Here is a 20,445-nt window from a genome sequence, read left to right on the forward strand (position 1 = left end):
AAAACTGTTTATTCTGCTTACTTGAAAAATACAGATTTTCTTGTTTCATCAAATATGGAAATGTGTATCTACTCATGTAAATATAAATGGAGTGTAACCACATACAAAATTCTCTTTTTGGATTACAGAATTTTCTTAAGCATATGTAACTCTTGTTATATCTGTGACCTTGGGAGGTTTTATAATTTCTGTACCTCGTATAACTAAATGAAGAGATATTATTTTTTAAATATACACATGCATAGCCAGAACTCACTTAATTGTAAATTAAGGCTCCTAATTGTAAATTGTGGGACTTGTTGGTGATGGTTTACATAGATATGTACAGCACCACTGCAGAGAGAATTTAATAAAAACCATGTAGTAGCTTTTCTGTGTCATACACACAAAAAGCAGGGAATGGGCGCCTGGGTGGGTTAAAACCTCTGCCTTCGGCTCAGGTCATGGTCCCAGGGTCCTCGGATCGAGCCCTACATCGGGCTCTCTGCTCAGCAGGGAGCCTGCTTCCCCCTCTCTCTCTGCCTGCCTCTCTGCCTACTTGTGATCTCTGTCTGTCAAGTAAATAATAAATAAAATCTTTTTTTTTTTAAAAAAAAAGGGAAAACAAAAGCAGCAAAGCAAAAATAAATTTCTAGTCATACTTATGTACATGTTCACTGATTTTTACATATATTTTTTTTTTCCAGTAGTGGCTACGGAGGAGGTAGTTACAGCAGAATCCGTGGATGGTGCCATTCAGCAAGTAGTTAGCTCAGGGGGTCAACAGGTCATCACAATAGTCACAGATGGAATTCAGCTTGGAAATTTGCACTCCATTCCGACCAGTGGAATAGGTCAGCCCATCATTGTGACCATGCCAGATGGACAACAAGGTTGGTAGTAGGCATGTGCCTAAAGTTTGAATTTATTCTCAATGCTCGGGAAATTGTGGTGTTTCTCAAAGTATTTATTTATGCCTTAAATTATATTTTTGTAACCTTTTGCAACAGATGTGATTGGCTAATTTTATTTGCTTGGGTTAGTATTGAAATGAACTTGGTATCTCTGAGTATATGCTAGGTGGTAAAAAGATTTGGCTCCAAAGTATCTGGTTGGAAAATGAGCTTAAGTAAACAATTCAGAATCTGCTTTGGACAATAATTCCTTTTATTGCAATCTATTGCATTTATTGCAATTTATTACCATTTATTGCAATTCAGATATCATATAGTTTTTTAAAAATACCATGTTAGAAAAGGTTCCTTACAAAGAAGTTGGGTTTAGGACTTGTGGTAGGAATGTGGTAGCCACTATTAGCAGCTTTGTCAATAACATTCCCATTTTACCCCCCTTGGAAACCACTGAAAGTAGTAAGCTAGATTAAACAAAAGGCTGAGAAAACCATAAAATTCCGTATTTTAAGTGCTGCGCAAACCACCTAGGTCCATTAGCATCAGGGCAAGAGAACCTTCATGAAAGCCCACAGTGCATTAGGAAAAGAGAAGAGATTGAGCTCAGAAATTAGCAATAAATACACACTCAGCAAGACAGGGCCCAGGCTATGTAGGAGATGCTGTAAGCAGGGCTGAGGTAGGGTAGGGCGTGAATGCTGGAGGAAGCAGAAAGAGAAGGTGCAGAAAATTCCTATCTGAGCAAGCATTGCCAGGGACCCAGGACCCCTGCCCCCAACAAAAAAAAGTGTGTGCACATGCATAACCTTTTAGAAAATGATTAGGATTGCAGAGACTGTGTCCCTTCATGGCTAGTGAAGGAATTGGGGGAGGCAGGGGCTAGAGCTAGAGGTTTGGTTTAGAGTGACAGAGGAGGTATGGCACTATAGGGTAACCAGGTCTCAGGGAAAAAGTTTGTCTCTATAGCAGAAGAGGAGCCCTTTGACCTGTGAAGCCTAGAAGGCCATTCTCTTCCATTCTGCAGAAATTTCTGATGGCTAGTCCAAAATTTGGGTCAGGTCCAGATGCTTTCACAAAGCTTCAAAGAACTGATTCTAATTTTATAGAAATAAGAAAACTTTCACAGTTTGTATGAAGCAGATATAATGTTTCTAATACCTGATCGTTACACAGACAGGCTACTCTCAACCCAGGAACAAATGGAAAGAAATGTCATGTTTTTGGTTGAGAAGATTTACTCTCATAAAGATCTCCCTTCTCCCTGACCTAATTTATAAATGTAATATGATACAGGGAAAAAAACCCCAAAACTGTTTTAGTTTGTTAGGGCTGCCACAGCAAAATACCACAGACTGAACGGCTCAACAGAAATTTATCTTCTCACAGTGCTGGAGGTTTGAAGTCCAAGATAAGGTGTTGGCAAATTTGGTTTCTTCTGAGGCTTTCTTTTTCCTTGGCTTGCAGATGGCTGCCTTCTCACTGTGTCCTTATGTGGATGTCCCTCAGTCTGTGTTGTCTTTGTCTTAATCTCTCCTTCTAAAATGACAACAGTCATACTGGGTTAGGGCCCACCCACATGACCTCATTTTACCTTATTTACCTCTTTAAAGGCCAAATCTCCAAATGAACAGTCACATTGTGAAGTACTGGGGGTTAGGACTGAAGTATTTGAATTTTGAGGAGGACACAATTCAGCCCATAACAGAGACTAACAGGTTTTTTTCCTGCAACAAGTCAAAGAGATTCTGAAGTTATATTAGTGGGTGGAGAAGGGAAGAAGATTAAGGAAAACTCTGGGAAAGAAGAGCAATGAGAGGCACTTAATGAGTATTAAGATAAACTTTTAAAGCCTCTGTAATTAAAAAATGTGTAACTGACATATGAATATATACAGACTATGCAGACAGTCCAATGAAGCAGATACAAGGTTCTCAATTCTTTTTGGGTTAATTTATAAGTGTAATGTAGTATGAGTTAAAGGAAATAAAAGACTTTAATTCTCAAGATCACTAATGTTTTAAATTCCAGTGTACTAAAAATTTTACTTTTTTTCATTTCTGCTTACATTTATAACTGACAGAGTTTTTAATATTTTGATAAAAAACTTTAAAGGCTATTACACAATTGTAATTTTCTCCATTGATTATTAAAATTGCTTTGCATGATTCCAGCTCTCACAGTCATTTCTATGGTCTGTACTGCTTGCTATGCAGAGCAAGGACAGCCTCTCTCTCTCTCTCTATGTATATTTATATCTGTATAAAGAAATACTAAAAATTAGGGACAAAGTCCAATAAGCCAAAAGAAAAACAAGCAAAGGTTATACACAGACAATGTTCATAATGGTGTGTCCATGCCGTGGACTGTTATGTGGCTAGATGAAAGTGAGCACTGCATGTGCTGATGGAAGATACCCTCGGTACATGGAGTGAAGAAAGTGGAGGGAGAACAGTGTCTCTATTGTATGTATGCTACCTTTTGTATAAGACAGAAAAATGAAAATGTGTGTTCATGTTTGTTTTTATATAAGTTAACACAAGAACAATAGCAAGAAACCAAAAAATGTGATTCCCTATTACGCTAATTGGTTTTTCATCCATATAGTGAATATGTCATCTGTAAAATTTTTTTAAAAATAAATAGTATTCTTTAAAAATGCACCCTGGGGGCACCTGGGTGGCTCAGTGGGTTAAGCCGTTGCCTTAGGCTCAGGTCATGATCTCAGGGTCCTGGGATCGAGTCCCACGTCAGGCTCTCTGCTCAGCAGGGAGTCTGCTTCCCTTCCTCTCTCTCTGTGATCACTTCCCTTCCTCTCTCCTACTGTGATCTCTCTCTGTCAAATAAATAAATAAAATCTTAAAAAAATAAAAAAAATAAATAAAAATAAATAAAAATGCACCCTGAAGACCAATATGGATATCCTCATAAAAAGAAAATTAATGCTTGTAAATTATTTTGGGACATCTTTATTTTAGATGAGTTGCATCAACAATGTTACAACTAGTTTTATGAAATGAAGTAATATCCACTTTTTTTAATTTTAGTATTAACAGTACCAGCAACTGACATTGCTGAAGAAACTGTTATAAGTGAAGAACCACCAGCCAAGAGACAATGTATCGAAATAATTGAAAACCGGGTGGAATCTGCAGAAATAGAAGTAAGGAGTCTTTTACCCGGTGTGTTTTGCTGCAGTCGTCCAAAATAAATTCAGTTTGCTTTTCTATATATATATTTTTGGTCTTTTATATTTATTACTGACGGTGTTGTTTTGATACAGAATGAAAGTACATAGTACTATTTTGTCTAATTATTTGCTTATACATAAAGCAAGCCCTCAATAAATACATATTGAATGAATGAATGAATGAGTGAAGAATTTGTTTATAACAAAGTCTGTCATCACGGTAACATTGTAATGAATTTGGTTCTTGCACTCCATCCTTTATTTTCTATTAAATTTACATGCATCATTCTCACAAGTCACTGAAGGAAATGTCACTGTATATTGACAAAAAACATTCTTTTCTTTTGAAAGTGAAATACAAATGCCTGTTTGGGCTGGAGGATCCTTTTAAAGAAGGTTGATGTTTGTCAACTAGGTTATTTTTTTAAAAAGCCATACATAACTGCTTATTTCACTATTAAGTTTTTTAAGAAGGAATTTAAATTTAGATTAGCTGTTGATAGGATTCAGCTTTTTCCCCCTCCTCCCAAACTAGTTTGGAAGTGTAACCAAACCAGAGTGCCTCACAAATTTTTTGTCTCACATGACTGTAAATAAAACTGTTTTCCCTGAATTTGACATTAACTCATACAATGTGAAAACAAAATTATTCTTGAATAACTTCAAAAGATCAATTGCAGTATAAAGGACACTGGACTTGAAATTAAATGAGCTGGATTTGAATCCCACCTCTTTCCCCTGTTAGCTTTGAGGCAAGTTATCTTACCTTCCTGAATTGCAGTTTTATTTTCTTTCAAATTGGAGTTTTGGGTAACTTTCTGCATTTGGATAACTTATCAGAATTAAAAAGTCAGCATACTCATACACATACTCATAATACCTGATATTTGTAACCAGTAAATGTTGTTGAATATCTTAAATAATAATATTGGTGAATGTCTAAGAATTCTTAAGTGTCTTGTTTCATCGAAAAGAGGACTTTTTTTTTTAAGTAACTAAAAAGCAACATAATTCTGACTGAGGACAACTAGAATGTATCTTTGCTACAGTTCGTGTTAAGTGTAATGCTGGTACATCTTTAAGCTACAATCACAAAGAATATATTATTGAGTTAACAAGATTTCAATTCATAGCTTAGCCAGAATGTTTGCTAAAAGTATGACTTTAATTATTGAAGGTAAGTTGTTTTGTTTCTTCAAAATTTAAAATGATATTCAGTAGACAGAAGTTCTTACATATTAGCAAGTTTTTCATTAACAGTAGCAATATAGGGCGCCTGGGTGGCTCAGTGGGTTAAGCCGCTGCCTTCGGCTCAGGTCATGATCTCAGGGTCCTGGGATCGAGTCCCGCATCGGGCTCTCTGCTCAGCAGGGAGCCTGCTTCCTCCTCTCTCTCTCTCTCTCTCTGCCTGCCTCTCTGCCTATTTGTGATCTCTCTCTGTCAAATAAATAAATAAAATCTTAAAAAACAAACAAACAAAACAGTAGCAATATACTTGTTATTTAGTAATCTTTTAAAAAAAGTTTTTTGATGTCAGACGATTTTTTTGGCACATCAGGTGAAAAAATTTTGTCATGTACTTTGCTTTATTATTATTATTTTTTCTTTGCTTTAACTGTTTAATAAAATCTTTTTAAATTACTTGAATTTTTATTAAATATAAGCTTACTGAATTCAACAAAGTATATATTTAAAACAGTGAATGCGCATCTTGTACCTTTATTTACCTAATAACCCTTAAGTGTTGTTTTCCTCAAAGGTCAGCCTGATCCCCCCCTTCCCTGACTTAGTCTTTTTAGAGACCTGGGAGAATAATTACAGATAATAGGAAAGTATGAATTGAGGTATATAAATTAACTAGAACCAAGGCTAGAACTTTAGGGAGATGGAGTTTTAGCTTGGTTTAAAGAAGTATTTTGTTTTTTTTTTTTGTAATTAGAGCTTTCTGGTTTTGGAGCTCTCATTCTCCATCACCAGAAATGTTCAAGCCAACATTGCATGATCTTTATAGAGCTCTTACAGAGAGACCTTGAAGCTACAATGAGTCTAGATGGTAGAGGGGGCTGGGGATATAGAATGAAAAGAGGCCTCCAGTGTTTTCATCAAACCAGGTAATCATTTCCTTATAATACATCGAGTGGTGCTTTTGAACTTACTTTCTTAGATGACCAGTGGAGTTGTCTTGGGGGCAGGCTTTTCTACTCCAAGTGACAACTTAACCATTAACTAAAAAAGTTTCTTGCAGGCAGTGATTCTCAGCTGGGGCATTTTTGATCCCAGGGGACATTTGGCAATGTCTGGAGACATTTTGGGTTGTCATAACTAGGGGCATGCCCTTGACCTATAGGGGATAGAGGCTGGGCCTGCTGCTAAACATCCTACAATGCCCCCATAGTTAAGAATTATCTGGTCCAGGGGCGCCTGGGTGGCTCAGTGGTTTAAAGCTTCTGCCGTCAGCTCAGGTCATGATCCCAGGGTCCTGAGATCGAGCCCCACATCTGGCTCTCTGCTCAGCGGGGAGCCTGCTTCCACCTCTCTCTCTCTCTGCCTGCCTCTCTGCATACTTGTAATCTGTCTCTCTGTCAAATAAATAAATAAAATCTTTAAAAAAAAAAATTATCTGGTCCAAAAACATCCATGTTGAGATTGAGGAACTCTGCCCTATGAGAATTAAATAATTAACTCATTATTCAGAATCTGACATGCTTGAGTTTTCTCTGCATGTGTGTGTCTACAACTACCAAAGAGAGTGTTTATAAGTCAAGTGTTAAGAATTTATATTTACAGTTTCCTGACTAGCATTGGAGAGGTTTATTAATAATACCTACAAAATTGGTTTAAATTGTAGAAAATGTATTATAAATGCTACAGCTTTTATATCTGCATTGTAACAATTTAGGAAATGAAATAGATTTGTTTTTCAAAGGGGAGGTGTGAATAAGACACCAAATTGCAATAATATGTATCATATCACCCCCTTGATATTACTGCACTAAAGATATTTTTAGAAGCAGTGTGCTATATATGGAATCAGTGAATTATTTTGTAATGTGGGAGGGAAGAAATACAATTAGTGTATTAAGAATAACAGATTTTTTCCTGTTATTTACTTGTGTGAATTCAGGAAATAAGTTTATTTTTTTAAGTGTTTCAAGATTCATTGTTTATGCACCACACCCAGTGCTCCATGTTAATACGTGCCCTCCTTAGCAAGTTTATTTTTAACGAAATATTTGTGTCTTCTAATCAGTGATGGATTGAGATTCTTAGTGTTCTTTTAAAAATTGTTTCCTGTAAACTTTACAGTGTTTGATTTGATGCAGTTTTTTCCAATCTATTTTCCTTTTATATTCTTTTGATCTATCAGAGTTAAAAATTTTCTGTACTCCTTTTTTTTTTTTTTAAGGTTTTTATTCATTTGAGAGAGACCATGAGCAAGACACAGAGAGAGAGAGAGCGAGAGCGCGAGCATGAGCTGGGGGAGGAAGGGAGGGAGAAGCAGACTCCTCTCTTAGCAGGAATCCCTACTCAGGGCCCAATCCCAGGACTCCAGGATCACAACCTGAGCCAAAGGCAGATGTTTAACAGACTGAGCTACCCAGGCGCCTCTCCTATCTCTTATAGATAAGTTTTTTTCTTCAGGGTGGAGTAGGCAAAGGGCCAGGTAGCAAATACTTTTGGTGTTGTGGACTGACCAGTCTGTGCTTCTCTACTCACTTTTGCCATTGTATTGGGAAAGTAGCCATTGACACTTTGAAAATGAGTACGCATGCCTTATTTCAGTAAAACTTTATTTATAAAAACAGGATCGTATTTGGCCCTGGCACTTGGAAAATTGATGTTTATACACAGAGAAATAGCTCACACACTCTGCCCAGTTTTTCTCTCTTTTTAAAGACTTTGTTTTTGACAGAAAACACAAGTTGTAGGGGGAGGGTCAGAGGGAGAAGCAGACTCCTGGCTGAGCATGGAGCCCAATGTGGGGCTGAATCCTGGGACTCTGGGATCATGACCCAAGCTGAAGGCAGATGTGTAATCGACTGAGCCACCCAGGTGCCCCAATTTCTCTCTCTCTCTTTTTTTAAAAAGATTATTTATTTATTTATTTGACAGAGATCACAAGTAGGCAGAGAAGCAGGCAGAGAGAGAAGAGGAAGCAGGCTCCCTGCTGAGCAGAGACCCCTATGCAGGGCGTGATCCCAGGATGCTGGGATCATGACCTGAGCTAAAGGCAGAGGCTTTAGCCCACTGAGCCACGCAGGCGCCCCCAGTTTTTCTCTTTTTAAAGAAATATTTAATGGTTAAGAATATGGATATGTTTTGTAATTTTCTGATGTGTTTTCTTGGTCACGTTTAAATATTTAACCTTTTAAATCTTGGTTTCCCCATCAGTAACAGGGAAGAAATAACAGCACCTAGATTATCAGATTTTTGTAAAGTTTGAATGAGAACACATGTAAAGGAGTAGAATTTCTAATAAGTGCTCATTGTTGCTTTTATTATCTTCCAAATTCTATGGAGAGGTATGGTAAAACATGAACCACTATACTGATGTTTTGCCTTATAATAGCTAAGGTAAAAATAAATTTGAATATTAGAAAATTAAAAATGATATCACTGGTTCGAGAGAATTGCTACCAGCTGAAGCCAAATTCAAGAATTTTGTTTGAAGATAAAAAAGCAAACTCAAATCTTCCCTTGCCCTGTTTTAACATTGCTTGGGTTTAGAGTTGTGGTGTAAGATAAATATATCTTCTCAGTTGCTACCAAATCGTGATTATCGTCAGAATTTACTTTTTTGGAATTCTTCAGTGTTAGACTGTTAAAGGAAAAATATTTTAGTATTACATATTATTAGGGGAAGGTGTGTTTATTTACAAATGTCAGAGGTACTTTTATTGGAAAAGGTCAAAGCTAGAGGATTAGTATTTCTATTTAAATATAAATCCTCAAATGTCATTTTGTTGGACTATTCACGTGTGAAACAACCAAAGTACTGTTTATCTTAAGGAAATGTCTTGTATATAATATATGTTCAGTAAACATTTAACAAATAAATTTGTCAACAAAGGATCTCTGAGTAAAATAAGAAGTGATATTTTCCACTTTTTAGAGATTTTTATTTGCTTTGAAAAGTGAGATGGCAAGAAGATTCTCTCCCCAAACACCTATATTCTTGAGAAGGAAAAAATGGAAACACTTAAAAAAAAAAAAAAAAAACTTTAATAATGTTAAGTGTGCTTTCAGTCTGGAGGACTAAGTATACTTAGATAAATATACTTACCTTTCAGGTTTTACAGATACAGTCAAGAAATGGCAGTGTAATATGAATCTTTTATTTGCCTGGTAGGCAAAAGGGAGCTATCTTTTCATTTATAGGAAGATATACTCTAATTGAAATAAAAATATGCTATAAGGAAAATAAACTGTATTTACTGTTAGACTAACTCACTCAGTTTGCTTTTGTTTGCTGAGTGTGAATTATTGCTGTTTCTAATGTTAATGAAGAGCTAGTACAAGGAGATGCCTTAGAGTTAGAGAGTGTATTCCCGTATTTCCTACCAAATTCAAAACTTGCGTTATCAAAGAAACTTATTTCTTAACACATGTAAAATTTTAAAACACTTATGTGTGGCCGTGAGTGCTCCTGCCAGAGGTGGTGGTCTAGCTCCTGGAGACGCAGCCCCCTTCTCCAGTTCTTTCTATCGGCGTGCTCTAAATTCTCCAGAGTTCACTGCCAAGGTAGTGGTGTTGATTATCACCTGAGGCTCGTCTCTTGGTTGTTGTCTTTTCTGACTTGTTTCTACTTTGCCATCTTTGCTGGAGAAAGTGTAAGAAGAGGATAAGAAAAGGGTAGCAGGGTAAGGCGTGGGCATTTCTTAAATTGGAGATGAAGGGCACATGTTTCTTGTACATTTTGTGTAAATGGAAGATTTGGAGACTACTTATGTGATCAATCATTCCCACATTTGGTGGACTCGGGAAAAATACAGGATGGATTTAGCTTCATTCCCAGTATGGGGAAGGGAGTGGAATCGAAGGAAGGTAGGAGTCTTAACACATGCTCCTCCTTGGAGACCATGTGAATGGTGAAGCGGAGGGAATCTTTTGGTGTTCACAATGGACAGGAGTCAAGGAAGTAGAGGAAGAGACCCTCAAAGTGTCCTTTTCCCCAGTAGGCTCCTGACCCTCACCTTCAGTTCCATCTAGTCAAGTGTCTTGTCCAGTGTGACCCTGGCGTTTCCTTTTTTTAAAAGTATTTTATTTATTTGACAGAGATCACAAGTAGGCAGAGAGGCAGGCAGAGAGAGAGGAGAGGAGGAAGGAAGCAGGCTCCCCACTGAGCAGAGAGCCGGATGTGGGGCTCGATCCCAGGACCCTGAGATCATGACCTGAGCCGAAGGCAGAGGCTTAACCCACTGAGCCACCCAGGCGCCCCAACCCTGGCATTTCTTATGATCATTCATAGCCCTCCTACGCTGAGTCCTCATCCTCCTAAAAGGTCCCAGGCCTCTGTAATGAGGTTGAGTTTGGGCCTGTGCGTGTCGAACTTTTGTCCATGTGCATACATAGAGATATCTCATAGAGATATGAGAAATATCTCATATCTCATAGAGATATGAGAAATATCTCATATCTCATAGAGATATGAGAAAGGAGCCTTTGAAGTGTTTTCCCTTAGGCAACTGTGTAGGGACAGAGTGAAGAGGAGAAAAGGTATTTTCATTGGACTAGATTTGTGTTTAGCTCTCAGTTTATTGAGGAATTTAATACATATATTTTATATTTGTTTAATTTAGTGAATTCCACAATAGAGAAATTAGTATTTTATTGGTTTGTAAAATGGGATAATTTAGGAAATATTAATCTAAACGAACATTCTTCATTCCACAGATGAGGAATCTAGCTTGTTACCAGAGAGGAAGATGGTATTAAAAGCAGTAATATTAGAATCTCATAAACCCAACTGTGTTACTGTGGAAAGGCTACATCATCTCTGAGCATCGTTTTTGTCATCTGTAAAATGGGCATAATCTCTGTCTTACAGTCTTGTTATTGGACATCACCTTGTTTAGTTACATAGAGTGCTCAATAAGTACTAACTTCTATAGTTTGGTATACCTTTACATAAAAACATCACAGAGATGTGAAGAGGTATATTTCTCTCTTAAAGCTCTTCACTGGTCTTTGTGGACCTCTACTTTTATATGTATGACAATCTGGGTTCATTATGTTAATCCCACTTTTAATTAGGGAATGCTTTCTTGAGGTCAGAAACTAATCTCTGCCAGAGTGTGGAGCACAAAATTTGGGGCTTTAACTATTAATGAATTAGTTGACATCTTGGAAATATCAATAGGTGGCTACATCTAGCTCCTACAGATTTTTCAGTTTGCGGGATGTGTGCTTATGTGTGTTAATCATGTATTCATGCAAACATTGAAAAAACCTTTTTTTTCAATTAGGAGAGAGAAGCTCTTCAGAAACAGCTGGATGAAGCAAATCGAGAAGCACAAAAATATCGACAGCAGCTTCTAAAGAAAGAACAGGAAGCAGAGGCCTACAGACAAAAATTAGAAGCGATGACTCGTCTTCAGACTAATAAAGAAGCTGTTTAATTAACTACGAACATGTAGTTTGATTTACTTTTGGCTAAGAGAGAACACAGTCTTGAACTGTACACCACAAGGCGCAGTCGCAGGAAGCCAGGATAACAGAGGAGACTACGGATTGCCGATCGGACTTAAGCCATGCGCTCTGAATCCTTGTAACATAAAACTCTACTTTAGAAGTTGTGAAATGTATTTAAAACTGAATTCTGTAAATAGTTTTTGTTTTTTTACAGTTCCAGATGAGTTATAAAGATTGTTGAAGAGATCCAAAAACACAATAAGCCACTGTTTTTGTGAATTCTTTTTGATTTTAGTATGAACCTTAATTTCTCAGAAACAGAACAGTTTTAAGGGTGATCGTTGTCGATTAGACCAAATGTTATATAAAAATTATGTGGTGGACTGATGCTGGAATTACTCCTGTAGGTATAAACTTCTATATGAAAAGAAGATTTCTCCCAGGAAATCTTTGTACAGCTTTAAGTTGTCTCAGATTCTCTGAAAACATTTTTTAGAAAGCAAATTTTTATATTTGTTCAATTTCAGCTATACCCAAGTAGATTTACATGTATATGAAGCAAATATTTTTTAAACTTTCTGTTTGTACATATTCTGCATGTTTTATAATTTCAAAACGCATCACTTGCATAGGTATTTTCCCCACAAAGATGATGAAAGTGAACTAGGGGAAAAAATCCTTTTATTCTGTAGGTCATTGAAAGTTAAGCAAGCTAGAAGCTGGTTTTATTGGGATTGACAATGTTCTTAGAAGGAGCAGCTTACAAGGTAACTTGAATTTGCAAACTGCAAAAATCTATGCTTTTTTGAAAATTTCATAGTGGGGACGTGAAACTGTATTCTGTGCCTTCCATCATGATTTCCACATGAAAGCACTTTAAGGCACTGGATTTTAAGATAATGTTTTTGGAATACTCAGAGCATATGGGTTTCTGAAATATTTCATGGACTCATTTTCCCCCAGGAAATTATTCTTATGGAAAAAAAAATGCTTTTGTATGTAGAACAAGAACTTTTTGTACTACAGTGATGCTAGGTATGTCTAACATAACTTTTACTTTTCCCTGTGAAAACTGTATGTCTGTGCTGTGACTTGCTCTCATCACAATATTGTTGAATTCCACAATGTATGGACATTAAACTCTGATGTACTGTTCATTCTTTTTTGTAAAACATAACTTCAAGCTCTTTTTTCTTGCTTTATTTTTTAATGTCTTATTGCTTTATGAAAATGTTTAACCCAAAACCCTTCTAGATTACCTATCTGTATAAAGAAGCAATTACCCTTAAAACTGTACTCTGGCCTACTTTTCTATTTTACAATTAAATATCTTTTCCACATACATTCAGTGTAGACTTATATTTTGACCACACATTAAAAATTTTGTTCTTTATGTTACAGCCATATTCCGCCAGAATGAGAATATATACATTCTCCACACTGTATCTTACAAATCCTGGAGGTAATCTCTTGGGAAGTTGCTAGTTCTCTCATGGGCATTATTATAGTTGTTAAGGTAATGAAAGGATCTGTGACCCATCAGCCTGATACTTGATACTTGGCAACTTACGTTTGAGAGCAGATTTAAGAACTCTAGAAAGAAGAAAAAAAGACCTTTAAAATTTACCACTAAATTTGACATATATTTCAAATTACCTAAAACTAGGTTTTATAAATGCTAGGACATATTTTCAGTAACACGAAGCTACTTTTTGTATGTCTTATTATTTGAGTGCATTTATGGATTGGTTAGACAGTGCCTTTGACATATGCAGAGCTGGAGTGGAGAAGGTCCAGTAGGTTTACCCCAGAGTGCAAGCCACTGTAGACTTTGCTTCCAGATCAGCTCGGCCCCAAAGAGCCCTGAGACAATTGGAAATGAGCTCCTGAAAGCTGATTTCATACTCCTTTTGATTCCTAGTCTGCTCTTGTGCTAGGGATTTTACCTGGTACAAGAAGGAGTTTTGATTTGTAATAACATTTGATGTAGACGGGAGAAAATAATTGGTACTTAAAAGGAATACATCTATGATAATATCAGGTAAATACGCAGGTGTCTTTGGGAGATGTTCACTTTTTTCAGAGTGTTATGTTGGACTTGTATAATTCCTCAGTCATCTATCCCTGATCCAGTGTGCTGCGAAATCAATAGACAAGAATTTATAACACACATTTCAAATGACTTTTTTTTTTTAAATTTTTTTTTTAAGCTTCTGTTTTCAGGCAGGCTGGAAAAGCTTTACAGTCTAATTCTCAGTGGTATTTTGAGCAGAAGATTAAAGGATCTGACAGGATAAAATAATACAGAAGTTTTCAGAAATCGGTATTTAATGGGTTTCCTCTACCTAATGATGGCTTTGTAGTTAAAGATCATTTGGTTACCACATTGATGGTTAATTATTTCCATTTATTTGTGAACAAAGACCTTTTAGAATAGCCTTGCTCAACTAAGGTTCTGGGAGGAAATCAAGCCCCAATGCCCTAAATGTTAGGGCCTACAGAATTAACATCTTGTAATGAATTTGCTTCTTTCCTGTGCATCTAGAACAATTACATACTGTCTAGACGTGGAGCTCATTAGAGGTTGATTACCTAATCACTTGGTTCAGATTTAATACTTCCCTGTGTATAGTCATTGGAACTCAAGGACTACAAAGTCTAAGTTGGATCTGTGATGCTTCCGCAAAATCTCCTCGGGCAAGTAGTATCTGCAGAGACTGTGCTTAACTAATTTTAATTTATTGTTATTTATTTTTGTTTATATTCTAATTACTTCCCATGAGGGCTTGTAATACCCCTTATTTTTATTGACTTAGGAATAATTTTCTTAAGTCCATCTTTCATGATATGAATGGCAGACTAGTACTCTATTCTTTTACTGAATTGCTCTGTTTCTTTATGGTGCTGGCATGCTGGGAGTTGGGAAGCTTTTCTCTGTGACAGCCAAAAGAATGAGGTTAAATGGACGAGGGAATAAATGCGAAGTCCCATGACATTTTTGTTTATGACCAAAAGATTTGTATGTATTGTTTTATCCAAAACATATTGCTAATGAAAATCTATGCAGTATATTTTTCTCCAACATGATCATTTATTATGTTATTTATTGAAAATTAGAAGGAACCCTTGCCTGTAACAGGAACCAATGAGTTGATAGACCTATTCATGGATGATTTGTGCTGATATGACTGATTTTTTCCTGTTTTACATAGTTTCTCTCTGATAAAATCTATAAAATTGTCTCTGTACTTTAATACCTGGAAGACCTTGAGAACTGACTCAAAATGTTTATCAAGAAGAAAAACCTTTTCAGATAAAATCACAAAACAATTGGAGGAACCTCTGTGGATGAGATCCATATGGAACCCATCTGGATGGGTTCCCAAGGCACTAGCACTCAGGCTTATAGAGCAAATAGGAAAAAAAAAAATGTTTTTTCTATTCACCTAGCTTCTGTTGAGTAAATAACTCCTCCAGCATGTCAGATCAACTTAGGAATGAACTAACTAATAAATTTGTTATTTCATTAAGTAATATTTACTGTACTGGGATTTCATTATAGATAGCTAGTCTGTTGTAGTTTTGAATAATGTTTGCTATTTGCTTTCTCGGTGTTAAATGGGAACATCTCAATGCACGTGGATTCAGTTTGACGTAAGTAAGCTCCCTGAATTCATTCTTAGGTTACTTTGTGGAACCCATGGTGGAAAACACAGTATTGTCACTGGAAATATGCTTTGGTTCCAAATAAGAAATTTTGTATCAATATTTTTAAGACTTGTTAAAACTAGTTTCCAAATATAGAGATATACAGAGAGATGGTCTTAAGAGTTTTTGATCATTTTGATACCCTGAGCACCTTTAAAAATTTCAACTTAAAGATGATAAATATGGGGTGCCTGGGTGGCTCAGTTGGTTAAGCAACTGCCTTCTGCTCAGATCATGATCCCAGAGTCCCGGGATTGAGTCCCACATTGTGCTCCCAGCTCCACGGGGAATCTGCTTCTCCCTCTGACCTTCTACCCTCTCATGCTCTCACTCTCTCTCTCTCAAAGAAATAAAATCTTTAAAAAAAAAAAAAAAGATGAGAAATATGGAATATAGTTTGGATGTATTTCCTGAAGGCTCTTCATTTTAATTTTTTAAAAAGATTTATTTATTTGAGAGAGAATTAGTTTGGGAGTTGGGGGAAGGGGCAGAAGGCAAGAATCTGAAGCAGACTCCCCGTTGAGATCAGACCCTCACATGGGGCTCAATTCCAGGACCCTGAGGGCACATCCTGAGCCGAAATCAAGAGTTAGCCTCTTAACGCACTGAGCCTCTCAGGTGCCCCTTCATTTTTAGATAAATACTGTAACTTCCAAAAAAACTGATTTTTTTTAAAAGATTTTATTTATTTATGTGTTTGTCAGAGAGAGTGAGCACAAGCAGGCAGAGTGGCAGGCAGAGGCAGAGAAGCAGGCTCCCCGCTAAGCAAGGAGCCCGATGTGGGACTTGATCCCAGGATGCCAGGATCATGATTTGAGCTGAAGGCAGTGGCTTAACCAACTGAGCCACCCAGGCGTCCCCAAAAAACTACTTTTTACTTTTGAAAAATTCAGATGTGGTCTCTGCAGTTCTGTCCACTATGCTTTATTAATTGCTTACCTAGTTTTTCATTTAAGTAGTTTAGATCTCATGTGCACAGTTGATATACAATATGTTTTCTAGATTACTTAAATGTCTGACTTCTCGGAAAGAAAATGATTTTCTTATATATTTGTGTGTCACTTTTGTATGTCCAATTTTCATAATTACTCTAGATTTGCCTTCCTTATAACTCAGGAGTTATTTCAAGTTTAAAGTGCATTCACTTATTTTGCTATAGAAAAATAGTATATATTATGAAAGCTTATACTTGAGTGAGTCTAGTCTTTTTTTTAAAAAAAAATTGTTGGTCTGCCAGAGAACTGACTCTACTTCCAAATATTTCTGTCTAGTATCATAGAGACTTTGGCATCAAACACTGAAGGATATTATTAAGTGTCCTCTACCTTTGTTAGGTACAATTCAATACTCAATAGTTATGCTGTTGGCTTAACGAAAACTGTAGAAGAGCACAGAACAACAATATAGCAAACATCATGAACCTGCTGCCTAAGTTTAATAAATCTCCATTTACCTTGTTTGCTTCAAATCTTTTCAGACAGAATGTTCTAGAATGTTCAACTTCAATGTAGTTGAAGTCCCTTTGTTCCCTTTCCTTATCCCCATTTTCCCCCTTCCCACCAGAAGACAGCTACTATCCTGAAACTGAGATGTTTCAGTCTATCCATATTTTCATGTTTTTACTACACATTGAATTTGTTATGCTTATGGTAGATTTTTGTGTGGTTTTTAAACTTTAGTAAAGCTGTCATTCTATACATATCTCATTCTGCATTTTGAGTTTTTCAATTCATCAGAATTTTAGACATTTATTCATATTGATACTTAAATACTTACTCATTGGGACTGTTATATAAAATTAAATAAGAATATACCATAGTTGAATTGTCCTTTGTTCTATGTATAGATATGTCACTTCTAATTTTTTTGCCATTACAAATAGTACTCTCTGTACTGTAGGCATACATGTGCTAAGTTTCCTCCAGAAAATGGAATTGTTTGGTCTAGGGTAGTCAATTTTACCAAACACTGTCAGATTCCTTTCTAAAGTGGTTATGAATAGTGAAGAGTGATGAGAATTCTCATATTCTCATATTTTACCAACACCTGATTCTGTCACACTTGAATATTCTTGGCAACCCTCATTCATATGAGATTGTTCTTGTTATTTGCAGTTTCCTATTACTAGTGAGGTTGAACATTTTTACTCTGTTGTTTCTTGTCCATTACTGTTTATTCTTCTGTGAATTTCCCATTCATGGCTGGCTTTTTTTTGTTTGTTTTTTGTGTTTTTAAGTAAGCTCCATGCCCAGCTTGGAGCCCCGTGTGGGGCTTGAACTCACAACCCTGAGATCAAGACCTGAGCTAAGATCAGGAGTTGGACACCTAACCGACTGAGCCACCCAGATGCCCTTGGAAACTGATCTTTCACTGGTTGTATGAATTTTAAATATTTTCTCCCACTGTCTTTTAAAAAAAAATGTTTATATGATCTTGATTAGTACATATATACTGGATTTCTACTATATGTGATTCTCAGTGCCAGGCTGAGGGAGAATCCCAAGTTTGATAGGAGTCTTAACACTCAAGGACTCTATAACTAAAGGTGGGATGAAATTTTAATATATAATTTGATCCTTTTTTTTAAAATTTGATACAATTTCCTTTTTATTATGTATGTGTTAAGGGAAAAAGATTTAAGAGATGTAATATATTACCTAAGATAATTTTTCTCAATTCTTGTTCTAACTTGATATTTCATATAATATATGTGTTATATATTTATATTTGGATATTTTATAGTTGTCTATTTCAAATTATATTCAAAAGAATAATAAGTATTTGGATTATTGCACATGATGTTTAGTAAAGTCTTTGGGAGCTTTGAACAGAGCCGCCAAAAATTTGAATTTCACTAGCCTACTGCTCCTAGAGATCTGGTGTCTTAAGAGTACCAGATAACAAAATTGAGTGACGTCTTGGTGTGATGGAAAGAACATGGGTATTGGATCAGATAATGCTATGTTCAAACTTTAACCCTTCAATTATTATTGTGTAATTTTAGCCAAACATTTTAATGGCCTTGGGACACAGTTTCTCTAAGATGAGCTAGAAGATGACTTTCACAGGTGGTTTTGAAGACTGAATTCAATTCGTGTGGATAAAAACTACAAGGCATAGAGGTCAGTACTGAGTCAACATTTGTTAACTCTACTTTGAGGAAATACATAGAAGAGGCAGAACTCTTTTGAAAGTATGCAAAGGGCAGTTATTCTAGCCTGACCCCCTCCCTCTGGACAAAAAAGGTGTGATTTTCTGCTGTCCTAAGGCAGTGTTTGTCTACCAACTCTATCCTTATGCTACTTTCCCAAGTGAACTCCTACACCTGAATACTCTTGGTGCAGCGGGCTCCTTCCCAAGAGAAGGTGGACTTCATCTTCCTCCCCACCACGAAGCCTCTCATAGACTGACCCCAGCTCACATCTGGACCCAGGGCTTACGTAGGGAGCAAAATACAATGTTATATGTCGATTATATTTATAAAGCTGGGGAAAAAAGAGGTGGCAGGAACTGAAATAATAATAAACATGAGCTAGCTCCCTCTATTTCTTCTTTTTTTTTTTTTTAAATAAACATATAAGGGGCGCCTGGGTGGCTCAGTGGGTTAAGCCGCTGCCTTAGGCTCAGGTCATGATCTCAGGGTCCTGGGATCGAGTCCCGCATCGGGCTCTCTGCTCAGCAGGGATCCTGCTTCCTCCCCTCTCTCTCTGCCTGCCTCTCTGCCTACTTGTGATCCCTCTCTCTGTCGGATAAATAAATAAAATCTTAAAAAAAATAAAATAAAATAAACATATAATATATTTTTATCCCCAGGGGTACAGGTCTGTGAATCGCCAGGTTTACACACTTCACAGCACTCACCATAGCACATACCCTCCCCAATGTCCATAACCCCACCCCCCTTCTCCCAAATCCCCTCCCCCCAGCAACCCTCAGTTTGTTTTGTGAGATTAAGAGTCACTTATGATTTGTCTCCCTCCCAATCACATCTTGTTTCATTTATTCTTCTTCTACCCCCTTAACCTCCATGTTGCATCTCCACTTCCTCATATCAGGGAGATCGTATGATAGTTGTCTTTCTCTGATTGACTTATTTCACTAACATGAAATAAGTCATCCACGTCATCGCAAATGGCAAGATTTCACTTCTTTTGATGGCTGCATAGTATTCCATTGTGTATAAATACCACATCTTCTTTATCCATTCATCTGTTGATGGACATCTAGGTTCTTTCCATAGTTTGGCTATTGTAGATATTGCTGCTATAAACATTCGGGTGCACGTGCCCCTTTGGATCACTACGTTTGTATCTTTAGGGTAAATACCCAGTAGTGCAATTGTTGGGTCATAGGGTAGTTCTATTTTCAACATTTTGAGGAACCTCCATGCTGTTTTCCAGAGTGGTTGCACCAGCTTGCGTTCCCACCAACAGTGTAGGAGGGTTCCCCTTTCTCCGCATCCTCACCAGCATCTGTCGTTTCCTGACTTGTTAATTTCAGCCATTCTGACTGGTGTGAGATGGTATCTCCTTGTGGTTTTGATTTGTATTTCCCTGATGCCAAGTGATATGGAGCACTTTTTCATGTGTCTGTTGGCCATCTGGATGTCTTCTTTGCAGAAATGTCTGTTCATGTCCTCTGCCCATTTCTTGATTGGATTATTTGTTTTTTGGGTGTTGAGTTTGCTAAGTTCTTTATAGATTTTGGACACTAGCCTTTATCTGATATGTCATTTGCAAATATCTTCTCCCATTCTGTCAGTTGTCTTTTGGTTTTCTTAACTGTTTCCTTTGCTGTGCAAAAGCTTTTGATCTTGATAAAATCCCAATAGTTCGTTTTTGCCCTTGCTTCCCTTGCCTTTGGCGATGTTCCTAGGAAGATGTTGCTGCGGCTGAGATCGAAGAGGTTGCTGCCTGTGTTCTCCTCAAGGATTTTGATGGATTCCTTTCTCACATTGAAGTCCTTCATCCATTTTGAGTCTATTTTCATGTGTGGCGTAAGGAAATGGTCCAATTTCATTTTTCTGCC

The 20,445-nt window shown here is 36.9% G+C and overlaps 1 protein-coding gene across 17 annotated transcripts in view; it reads left to right on the top strand.

The window, feature by feature from the left end:
• The window catches only part of GABPB1 (GA binding protein transcription factor subunit beta 1), a 975,210-nt gene that overhangs the window by 55,894 nt on the left and 898,871 nt on the right, over positions 1 to 20,445 (top strand). For 5 of the 17 annotated variants that reach the window (XM_082734809.1, XM_082734814.1, XM_082734799.1 and 2 more), the window contains exons 7-9: positions 687 to 872; positions 3,935 to 4,050; positions 11,544 to 13,051. In XM_082734809.1, the coding sequence (XP_082590935.1) occupies positions 687 to 872; positions 3,935 to 4,050; positions 11,544 to 11,696 (455 nt within the window). In that variant the 3' untranslated portion in view covers positions 11,697 to 13,051. Of the gene's footprint in view, positions 1 to 686; positions 873 to 3,934; positions 4,104 to 11,543; positions 13,052 to 20,445 lie in introns of those variants that run through there. The other 12 variants (XM_082734801.1, XM_082734805.1, XM_082734800.1 and 9 more) reach the window with 5 other exon arrangements.

The sequence above is a fragment of the Mustela nivalis genome, assembly GCF_964662115.1.
Source record: "Mustela nivalis genome assembly, chromosome: 6".
Lineage (NCBI taxonomy): Eukaryota > Metazoa > Chordata > Mammalia > Carnivora > Mustelidae > Mustela > Mustela nivalis.